This window comes from Magallana gigas, chromosome 5, assembly GCF_963853765.1.
Source record: "Magallana gigas chromosome 5, xbMagGiga1.1, whole genome shotgun sequence".
NCBI classification, from domain to species: domain Eukaryota; kingdom Metazoa; phylum Mollusca; class Bivalvia; order Ostreida; family Ostreidae; genus Magallana; species Magallana gigas.
The window spans coordinates 43,389,644-43,401,686 of record NC_088857.1 but is presented as its reverse complement, the minus strand read 5'-3'; the positions used below and the strand labels follow the sequence as shown (position 1 = coordinate 43,401,686).

The 12,043-nt window shown below is 34.1% G+C and overlaps 1 protein-coding gene across 2 annotated transcripts; it reads right to left on the bottom strand.

Moving 5' to 3' along the window:
* Nucleotides 1–5,581: 5,581 nt before the first annotated feature.
* LOC105341799 (ATP-dependent RNA helicase DHX58) lies at nucleotides 5,582–11,459 on the bottom strand. Of its 2 annotated transcripts, none has more exons than XM_034459001.2 (13): nucleotides 11,321–11,459; nucleotides 10,386–10,634; nucleotides 10,117–10,277; nucleotides 9,774–9,952; nucleotides 9,370–9,571; nucleotides 8,798–8,960; nucleotides 8,579–8,674; nucleotides 8,320–8,474; nucleotides 8,069–8,207; nucleotides 7,624–7,869; nucleotides 6,971–7,138; nucleotides 6,312–6,576; nucleotides 5,582–6,198 (listed from the first exon to the last, which is right to left on the bottom strand). In XM_034459001.2, the coding sequence occupies exons 2-13, from the start codon at nucleotides 10,597–10,599 to the stop codon at nucleotides 5,802–5,804; spliced, it is 2,385 nt and encodes a 794-aa protein (XP_034314892.2). In that variant the 5' UTR covers nucleotides 10,600–10,634; nucleotides 11,321–11,459; the 3' UTR covers nucleotides 5,582–5,801. The 2 variants fall into 2 exon arrangements, with proteins under 2 accessions (XP_034314892.2, XP_065941734.1); XM_066085662.1 differs by lacking the exon at nucleotides 11,321–11,459 and adding an exon at nucleotides 10,740–10,762.
* Between the last annotated feature and the right edge of the window lie 584 nt (nucleotides 11,460–12,043).

Genomic DNA, 12,043 nt, shown 5'->3' with positions numbered 1-12,043 from the left:
TCAAATTATACACACCATACTCAAATTGGTACTTGAGCAAGCCTGCGCTCGATGTTTCCAGTCGAAAAGCCATCGGAAAACACCCATACTTTGCTACAAAACTTGATTTTATCAAAATAAGACAATTTTCATAACGTCATTTCTACATTATGACGTTACTATGGTGATAACCTTTTACACACTTATATTCAATACGATTTCAACTATATGCCACTTTGTTTATAAATCTTTTGAAAAAACTAAAGTTTTGGGGGCGAAAAATGCATAATACCGTATAAAGTCCATTTCTAGGTCAAATGTGGAGGTCATAACAGATTCCTTTGAAATCAAGTGTTTGTACATACATGTATTATCCCTTGGCATAATCTCATTTAGATTTTCGCAAAAGACTGTTTGTAGCTATACTGTGTCGTTCCCAAATTTCGTAGCAGAACGTAAAAAAAATATCCTTGTTTGGACAATTTTTATTTTTCCAAGGACCGGATTTTCTAAATGATCCCCTTTATGTAAGAAATGTCAAATATCATGTTGATAGTAATCTTCTGTGCAAAATTTTAAATCCTCGTCTGGACCATTTCTTCTCCACTTTGCATATCTGCTTTAAGTCTCTTATATTACACAAAAATGAATTTTTGAATAAAGGATATGCAATGATCTGATTAATCTGCCGAAGGTTGTAGAGGAACAGAGTGGATCGTAGTGAAGATAGGTTATGAACTTATAATAGCTATGAAGCTCTCTATCAAAATTGTGAAATACATACGGGTTCAGACCCTAAGGTGGCCTCTAATATTGACAGAAGATCTTCTTTACTCCCATATGCACACGTGTATTCTAGAAAACTAAATGCTTGGTTACATGTCTACGAAGCCTTCTTATGCATATTGTGTGCATTTGACTATCAAAGACAGGTTTCTTATTAATAAAAGTTAACAGTTTTAGCCACTGGAGCTAAGGTATAGGTAATCCAATATTCCCCCCACTCACCCCCCCCCCCCCCCCCCGCAATTTCACGAATGACTGTTTTTCAAACATCAAATAATAAAAGCAGGGTAACAGTCAGAGGGGTCTCAGATTAGGGTGTAGACTTCAAAATGAAACTTAAAATGCAAATTTAAGATTCTGACATGTCAATTTAAGGGATACGGTACTTAGGTGCCCGTTAGGGCCCGTGGGTTTCTTGTTTTTTTTGGTTATCGACATTAGAAGTTCCTTCCTAATTCAGCGTTACTTTTTATTATTCCCACCTATATAGCAGTAACATCAAGGTATTGCAAGATCCTTCATTAATGCATCTTTAGATTCAGTTTTACAACCATTGACAAAAGTAGTTGGTGGGCTACCATTCGCAAGATAAATATAAAAGTGGCGTTAACGGTTTGGACCAAGAATTCTTAGAATTATTACCATTTGCTCGAAAGTTTTACATACGAAGGTATTTATCAATGGGTGGCATTTTAAAAATATATTGTGAACTGTACACTCATTTTAGTCTTTTTGCCTATGACCATTGTTGAGATTACGTTTATTAAAGAGGAATTCTGGCAAATCTTTAAAGTTTAAGGACTATAATTCAATATATATTGTGAAAGAGACCCTTTAGCAGAGGACAAATCTATGACCCAACAGACAATCTCATATTTCTATCTAAGATCGGAAATTGATACTTTCTTCACTCTCTGAAATGGGAGGATGTCCATGGGAAAATGTGAAGATGTCCAGGCCAATTTTGACCTAACCAGCCACCATAATGTAACCAGTGTCCTTTCTGATATATTTCATTTTATCAAATAAAATATACAACATGACTACTGTAGTCATGTTGTATATTTTATTTGATAAAATGAAATATATCAGAAAGGACACCAGTAATGAGCAGGTACGTAGCACCAACATTGGTCTCTATTTTGCATTGTTGTTATAAAAAAAACATTCTTAAATACACAAAGAAAAATAAATTTATAACAAACTGGTCGCCCACTTTTTTGTGACAAAAAAAGTAAATGATAGAGAAACTCAATATTTATATTTAAACAATTCAAGAAACCAGTATCAAACCACAACCCCCTTTACCAATTGGATGAGTATGTTGAAGATTTGCGAATTGAGTTTTATTTATCAATTTATTTACGAGGGTCAATCAAAACATACGAAAAAATTTTCCCATAATTATGGTACTTAACGTCATATTATTATTTAATTTAGTAGGCATAATTTAGAAAAAGATTCAAACAATTTGAAATCCAGAAAAATTATATATTCCTTAATTTCCAAGAATTATTTAGAATCTATCTTGCGAAAATGAGATCACGGCGTACAGTCACAATCTGTGTTCAATAATAATATTATTATATAAATAGTGCCTGTTTGGGAGGGTAACTGTTGAAATTTACACCCCGAGAAAACCATTGTCAACCGACGCGAAGCGGAGGCTGACAATGGTTTATTGAGGGGTGTCAGTTTCAACAGTTGCCCTCCCAAACAGGCACTATTTATTTTATTACACTGAAAGTCTTAATTTCAAAGAAAAGTTTACTTGAGGAGGCCGATTTGGGTTTTTTTGCAGAAAAACTACAATAGCAAAACTCTTTATTTTTAAACCATGTGCTATTTAAACCAACTCTAGTTTATTTGCGAAGGTTCATGAAAATCGACCGTCTGGTTCTTTTTAGGGACCATCTCAAAATAGAGGTACATTTACTATAGGAATATATAGGAAACTGTCATTTTCCGCACATCAAAGCAGTTTAAAAAATTACTACAATAGCTTTTTTTCTCAAATTGTTATATACGATTAGTAATATCATTTCCTACCTTATATGTAAAAAACACAAAATTCTACCGTCTGGTTTTTAGTGGGGGCCATCTCAAAATATTGAAATGCACCAAATTTTGCTATATATTTGGATCATCACGAATGATGATTGGTATAATGGATTCATTCCTAAAATGAGGAAAATGTCCTCGAGGATAGCATCATTTTGTATATAAAATTTCAACAGCATACAATTTTTACTTTTTCTTTTAATTAATTTCTTATAACGTACTCCTACAAAGCTTCATTTTATCATACTGCAGTAACGTCATAAAAGCGCAATGGCAATGCTCCCCTACCGCACAACGTAAAAATCGTGTTAAAAATAAAATTTTCCTTTAAAAATCTTAATATTTTTATCTGTATTTTGTTTATTGTGTTCGATTTTATGAATGATATCGAAAAAAAATTCATAAGAAGTATAAATCAACTGTCTTTTATTAGAATGCGCAAAAACATGTGCAATGCAAACTAAAGTCGGCCTCCTTAAATAGAAAAGAAGTGAATTCTACGGCGAACCGTACGCGCATATTTTACGCGCATGTAACAAGTATGTTGCTAACACTGAGGGTAATAGAACGGATTACCAACTCGTTTAAACCAATCAGATTTCAGTATTTAACATAAAAATATAATAAAAAGATTTGGTATTTCTATTAACTGTGCGTTTGTCATCTTGACGTCATTTTCAACGTTACCGTGCGCCGTGGTGACGAAACATGTTGTTTTTAAAGAATTACCAAACAATACCTGTTCATTAAATGGAATGAAACTTCGTATATCAATGAAATAAGTGTTGGTGCATAGATTAATCTGTTAGTTATGACTATTATAAAAATTATATGATAGATAGCCACATTGTCTTCGATTTTTTATTGGCCCACATATATTTATTTGTTTATCATTTTTTGCTTTACAAGATAGGGATTTTGGAGTAGGTCTGCGGCGCCTTCATCCTTCTCTTTCAACATTGATGCCATGTGTCTAATAAGTAGTGGGTTCAAAGGTCATCTCATTACTAATTGATTGATAATAGATACGTTGCTTTTTCATATATAAATTTTTATTTACATATCGATTTATTATCGAACATTTTCGGTGCTTCCCTTTCAAGAACTTGAACTGAAAATGCAATCTTTAAAAAAAAGTATTGCTGACATGAAAAACGATTTTTTGTCAATTTGCTTTAAGCATTTAATGAAATTAACGAGTGGGACGGTATGATAACCTGTAAAGCTTTGCTGAATATTTTCATCGCGCACGCACTGATTTTTTTTTTTAAATCCGCTGCGTCCTTTGTACTCGAAGTCCGCTTAAGAAGATTATTTTATCGGAATCAGACAATAAACGGAAGACGCAAACAACAATGTGTTTCACATGAAACATTTCAATCAGCTTTGCTCATCATGCAGTTATTGCTTTGATATAATCTATTTGTCTATTTAGAGGTACATATAAAACCACTGATAACACACAATCATCTAAAACGGGTTGGATGCTGCTTCACTGATTGCCCATGGTGGTAGTCGTTTTCTTTGTGTACATTTGTGATTCCATCAAGGAATGGATTTATCTGGTTAATGTCAGTTGAGGTAGTTAATAACGTAATGCAGGAGAGAGTTCAAAAGTTGTCATGCTGGCTGTCGTTGTTGTTGCTACTGTCACTTGCATTAACTTTTCATTCTTCTTCTTTAGAACAACCGTATACAGGTTTTTATTTAACCTTGACACAAGGAATTCATTGTGAAAGCTCTAAAAAATTTAGATACTATTAAATGGTCATACCCTCGTGGAGACAAATGCTAGAATATGATAAAAAATATCTAAATTGTTCGTACCATTTAAAATTTGACTACTTTCAAGGTATTTATAAAAAGGTTTTCTTGAAAACCAATGCTTCTGAATACATTGCAGCGAATTTATATATATATTTTTTAAGTATTAAGTCTTGTCAGCAGTGGTGCTGAAATCCCCCACTGTTGCACTTCCGGTTAGCCAGAGTAACTGCATAGGAGAGTTGATGAAAATCAACTCCTCAAAACAATAAAAATCGTACGGATTCCGAAAATGTACTCTAATTAAAGACCCATTGAAGGAGAAATGTTAACAATAATAGGTTAGACCAAAAATACGCTATAAATTTTGTTTACAATATACATTATATATATATATATATATATATATATATATATATATATATATATATATATATATATATATATATATATATATATCGCCATAACTTTAAGCTTGTTATAAGGATCAAGAAGTTGGGAGCTGTTTGAGAAAAGTTTGTTGACATCCCCGGCATATCATCAATTGAGTAAGATGCTGACATTTGTCAATTTGTTAATCATATATTATACATGTCTATTCATGTTTCATGTATTCCAATTGGCAATACCGTTAATAGCAAAGTTTTCATAAAAAATTAATTCATTTTCACAGATGTGGTCCAATTATTGAAAATATTAAAAAATACGATTCTGTGTAATTTCATTGTTATTTGACGTTTGCAAAAGTGGAAAGCGACAAATGTCCGTATAATTCTTAAACGTGATGAATGTGTACTAGCTAATATTTCGAATAATTCTACGACTCCAATATTGTATCTGCAATAAATTGATTACACACATAAATTGACAAGAAGAAAAATAAGAATATTTAGTTAACCAAGTTTTCGACAGGATGTCATAAGCTGGAAAGTATTTGAATCATCACAGTCTTGGACTGTTTATAATCGTCAATACCAATACCAATACAATATCCATATTTTTATTTTTTTATTATCTAATTTATATTTTTATCCATATTTTTTTACATGGATAATTGGAAGATAAACAATTCACAACATCATGAACAGTCATACATGTACATATTCCATTATAAGTGTATAAAAATTCGTTCTAAATCAAAAATAGAAGTGAGAGATCTACTTATACCAAGAATAAAATAGGTCCATGAGATTCGCGTAACGTGACCATCTTTAATTTGCCCATTCAATAAGTCTGTCGGATTTGGAAAGGTATTCCATATCATACTCCGTCATGTCCTGCACCGTAAAATATTTCTCAACCATTCCCCACTTTTTAAGAGTGTCTCCCTTCATTGTGCCCTTTGCAATTTTGAGAGCCTTGATATTCAGAATAGGAAAGTAAATGCCTTCATAGAGAGCAATAGTTCCAAGTTTTACACCGCACCCCCTGCCGCTGCAGTCTACCCGACCTACCCCCATCTCAATGTCTTCACCCGGATACTTTGGTTGATCGAACCTCGTACAAACGACTCTGTATTTCAAATCTTGCCGGATGCAGCCATAATGGTGATTCAGTATCTTCCGTATATCATTTGAAGTGCATAAAAATGCATTGCACTTGAGACAACTGCAAAGAATCAGGATACAATGTATTTTAAAACACAGTTATGAGCCCACTGAAGTTATCATATATTTAACAGTCTGAAGAATATTTGGCTATTGCCACAAATAATTAAATACCTGAGATTGTAAATACTATAGTTTGGAACAGTCACTTTGCTCTGCTGTTGATATGTTTCCAGCTCGCGTTCTCGCTTCATCTGACGCTGGCACCCTTGTTTCTGGACTTGGAAGGTGTAGCTATCGAGCTCTATAAGCCGCTGGAGTTGTTTCATGGCTGCCTCCATTAGCGGCTCTATGGTGACGTTGGCCTGCTCCTTTTCAGCGACACATTTATCTGCCGACGCCAGGATGTAGAACCGACTGTTCTTTGCACGACCTCGACCTACGTACATCAAACACCAGCAAGAGAATATTACATTATAAATAGTATACATATACATATAACGGATTCTGATGGTATTAAAAATTAATATAAATTTGATTATTCATCTGGGTCCCGATATAACTAGAAAACTAACACAGCCATTGTCAGTGATCATGAGGTGCACTTTATACGGTCGGGGCCTGATTAAATCTATCATTAAGACCTTCGAGCTTTGGTGGTTTTGATCATGTTCCGACCATAATGGTCACCTCATAATGCTCATCTCCAAAATATGACTGACCCGTTATTGAATTTGAAATATTTTGTGCATTATAAGTTGCATTAATTGTATAAAAAGAATTTTTATTCATATCCACGTGTCGTATTATATCAAACAGCAAACTAGAAGTACCTCTGGCTTGCATCATGGCGACTGGGCTTCCTGCGTAGTCATATCTGACGACAAGGTTACATTCCTTGATGTCCAGCCCTTCTTCTGCCACCGTGGTCGCCATTATGACTTTATACTCACCATCTCTGAACAGCTCGAGAGCGCTCACTTGTTCATGCCTTTCCATGCCTAAAAAAAGTTTCGTCATAAACAATCAACAAAGTAGTTTGTGGGCGGTTATATGCACATGTTGTAGATAATTGCTACTAAATATTGACATTGACAATGAATAATAACGAATTTCTTCTAAAGTCAGGGTATTCCGCCTAAGACAACTAAGTTTCAAAATAAATATATTTAAATATAAATATGCATGAAATTGATAAAAGGATATTATTTAAATGAACAGAGAATGGATTTAAAAATCAATCTGACCAGGAGAGCTAACTCTCTCTCTGTAGCAGTTTTTATTGGTTTACCCAAATTGATCAGAGAACAAGGTAAGAAAATAAACAGAATGTAAAATTTATGTGATACATATGTAAGTCATCGTGTTGCAGTTAATACGGTTAAAATCGATGTTTGATGTTGAGTTTTCATTTTTTTTTTTTTTTTGGAAACTTTATACTTATCTATATACAATTCAAAATACCAAACAGTTTAAAAGAATTCACCTCCTTCAGAGATAGACGCCTTTGCGCCAGTGTACTTCTGTGCCTTGATGTGCTGTAATTCCTCGGTGTCCTCCATCCAGTTCACCAAACACTCGGTCATTATCCGAGTCCTCACGAACACTATCGCCCTCATGTTGGGCTCCTCCGCGTATGTTGAAATGATGATCTCTTTCAATTTTTCAAGAAGTGGGTTTTCTGAAGTTCTTCCGTGATCCAGTGCAGATGCTTCCAATGTCATGTACTCATCTTTTAAAGGAAAAACGAGAGTAATATCACATCAAATACACTGAGTAAATTTTCAATTTTCATGAAGAAAACGAAAATAAGATTAAGAGTATTTGATCCACTCTTTATATTCATTAGAGAGAGAGAGAGAGAGAGAGAGAGAGAGAGAGAGAGAGAGAGAGAGAGAGAGAGAGAGAGAGAGAGAGAGAGAGAGACGTACCCTCTAATACTGATTTAACTTTTCTTTCAATCTCTGTATACTTGGATATATTTGGGAATTTTTCTACCTCATCTTTGATAAAATTTAGCGCATCTATTGCTCTGGCGTGGGTATAGTGGATAAGAGCATTGTTGTAAATCTATAAAACAAAAATATTAAAGTCTAAAATATGTACTTAGTAGGTTAATATTAAATGCTTCGTAATCTATTTATCATTTGATCAATGTTACAATAAAATGAAAGAATCAGACCTCTAATAATTGTCTGATGGTAAACAGTGTCCTGGCCATATCTGGATCCTGAAGTTTGGCCTGTGCTTTTCGAAGTGTACCTTCCAACCAACTGGTATACTGTATATCACCTTTGATAGATGGAGGTCTAATGGCAATTCTGTCAACCGTTCCAACTGGACATAACAAACAAAAAAGAAATGGTTTAGAAATATCATTTCCAATAAGCTTTCAAGAAAGTTTTCTTTGAAATAGTCTAGATTATTAGGGGTTTATTTACCTCCAGTGTATACCAAATAGTCTTCAGTTCTGCTCATCAGTATTTTAATCCGGGTTCCAAAATCGTCAATCCGTCGACCAGGAACACTAACGATGTCTTTCATGTTAATATAATATGTATCAAAATAGTTAAAAATCATCGTTGTTAAAAAATCACGAATCGTTCAAATATAAAGAAGTAAATTATTTTAATGCACTGTAGTATGATAATTGATATTACATTGTTTTGGGTTGTTTACATGCGTTGCTAAGTCCTGTTTATTTCTCTGCACCGTTACTAAGCAATCAGCGTCCATGATGGCTAAGAACGTCTTGAGGTGTTCCACTGCATTGTCTAGAGCATTAACCTTTCCCACTCCGAGCGAGGCTGTGAACCCAACGACCTGTACACATAGAGGAAGACTACTCTTAATAATAATATTTTCATTGCTTGTACATGTATTTTTACTTTAAATAATTTACCTCGTAGCATTAAGTAAAGTTTTTAAAAACATAATAGAGGACAGAGCAATAGGTAAAACAAGTTTGTGTTTAGTACTAAACTTCTTTCAGTTTCCGTTTACTGTGAGTGCTATAGTCCGAGTTATTGATTCGTGAAGGCACTCGCAAATTCCCAAGACTTTCTGGCAAACACTCTATTGGAAAGACCCTAGAAGTTGTGATTGTTCTTGAAGGGACACGAAACAACAGGAACATTTTTTTAACTCGTGCTTTACTATTCTCTTTTGATAAGTGAACAGGCAAAGCCTACATCTATGCCTGTCTACTTCTCAAAAGAGAATAGTGTTTTACCTGTGGGAGCCGACTTTTATCACCGTTCCGATCCAGTCTGGTGTCCACGTATTTATCCACGATCCGTTGAAATGGATGTTTCCTGCCGCAGTGGTGGCATTCGTCGAAGATAAACAGACAGAACGACTCCAGACAGACATTCTGTTCAGGATCGTTAATAGCGTTCAGCAACATTTGTGCAGTGGACACGAAAACATCGTAGCTTAAAAAAATCAAAGAAAGCAAACACCAAACTTCTTTGAGAATAGTCGAACAAAATCTTTTCTAGAATGTTAATTGCATAATTTTTTTTTAAATTTTCAAAATTTAGTGTCAATGGACATATATTATTTGGTTAACTACATGTAAATAAGCCGTTTGTCAATAAAGTAAAGCTAATAGGATATCTATATAGGTATCCTTACTGAGGTAATAGCGAGTCCCAGTCTTGTACACATTCCACTTCTCTCTGGATGTCCCCGGATATCACTTTCAATCTGCATTTTAGATATTCCTCTATCCTCTCTGACTGTTGATTGGCTAGGTTGTTTTTGTCGACGATAAATACTATTTTCTTCCCTCGCTCAAGTTTTTCTAAGTGATGCTGAAAATAAAGAATTTTAACTTGTTTAAATACCTGATTGATACAATTTACCTTTCCGAGTCGCATAAAGTAATAATATCTACATATCAGTTAAGAATGTCACGAAGTATTAATTTCATCATTGATAAAACTCTCACATATCTAGAGTTTTTAACAAATCATACTTGGATTATTCTTATTGCGACATGTGTTTTGCCACTTCCTGTTGGAGCTATGATAACACAGTTATCTCCCCTTAAGGCCCTCTCTGCTAACTCTAGTTGATATGGCCGTAGTTCAAATTTCTTAGGTTCCACATGTTTTTTCTTTTGCTTCTTAAGCAAATCTTGTTGAAGAAAAAATGAAATTCGTAAATAACAAGATTATCCACACTGTGATAATTCTGCGTGAAATTTTTAAAATTTCAACGTTGTACTAGTCTTATAAACTTTACCGTTTTCTTCAGCAAGGTTTGCGTTCTCGGAATAGGCGTATTTACTCGTTTTTGATTCCGATACTTTCTCCTCTTCTTCCTCCTCATCAAATAAAGATACTTCTGTGGGGTGATCGTCTATCTGGTCTACAGATAGCTTAGCTATGCCATCTCCTAAAGCACTTGTGTCGTCCTCCGTCCTCTCGTACAATGAAATACTCGGAGGTTGTTCCATTGGAATGTGTTTATTCTGATATGTTTAAAGATTCCCTGTAATTGTTATAGAAAATGATTTGAATTTTTTCAACATTGAATATAAATTGTTGAATGTGATTAAGCTACAGTAACGGTCTGTAGATATTTTTTTTTTTATACCAAACTATTTTCTCTTATATTAAAACATAATCAGTTATGATTTTTTCAAATGTCCTCGAACTCTCGATGGAAACGAGTTTATACAATCTGAACCTTGGGTCCGCTCACACTGATCGTTCTACACAAGGTACTGTCATTTTAATCCGATTACGAGTTTCTACGTTAAAAGATAATTATATTGAGGAAGTAAAACAGTGTATGCGCAAAAGAACAACAACAACCATCACATAAAAAAAACCAAAAAAAAAAACAACAAACCAATATATTTTTAGAAAATACAAAGAATCCCCCCCCCCCAAATAAAACCCCACATAAATGCACACACAAGTGGAAGCCCCTTTTCCTATCTGCTGGATCCGCTCCCTTCGTTGTTAAGTGTTTAATGTTTGTCCTTGTTTATAAATGTACATACGTTAAATGGAAATTCAAAGTAGATTGATCAACAGTGTTCAATCATAAAGCAAATTATATTTAATTGAAAGGAGAGAAGCAAATAGATGAAGCGCTAATTATCTCTTCCTCTACTTGTTTTTGTTATTGTGTATTAACATTATTTCCTCAGAAATATACATTTATCTTACCTCTATGTTTTTCTCTTTTACTTTCTCTTTCGTTTCCACAAATTAAATTCTATTCATACAAAAAAAAACCCCCAATGATATTGGAAATGCGGAAATACCAGAAGGGCTTTAAATGGGAACTCAACACGTCAAACCTATTTAAAACTTATATACACGATATATTAAAGATGCGCTTTATTGTTCCAGACGTAAGCGATATATATGAATGCATGTATATATAGTTTTCTGTACGCCTCTGCTTGAACCTGCCTGAAACATTCATAATTTATCGTCAGGTGCCCACTTGACAACTTATCAAACATTTTTCAGAATGCTCATGTTTTATCAGTCGTGTGGAATACAAAATGACGCGTTTTAAAGGCATGAAATAGGCTATAATACTACTGAATCTTTTACAATCCATAGATATATATCCATGTTACTGTAATCATAACAGTAAATATTTCACCAAGGAACATTATATAAATAGTGCCTGTTTGGGAGGGTAACTGTTGAAATTGACACCCCGAGAAAACCATTGTCAACCGACGCGAAGCGGAGGTTGACAATGGTTTTCGAGGGGTGTCAATTTCAACTGTTATCCTCCCAAACAGGCACTATTTATTTTGTTACACTGAATGTCTTAATTTTTAAGAAAATTTTACTGCTTTCATATAGGAATAACGTGAATTCTACAGCGAACCGTACGCGCATAATTTTCGCGCATGTAACAATTTTTATTAT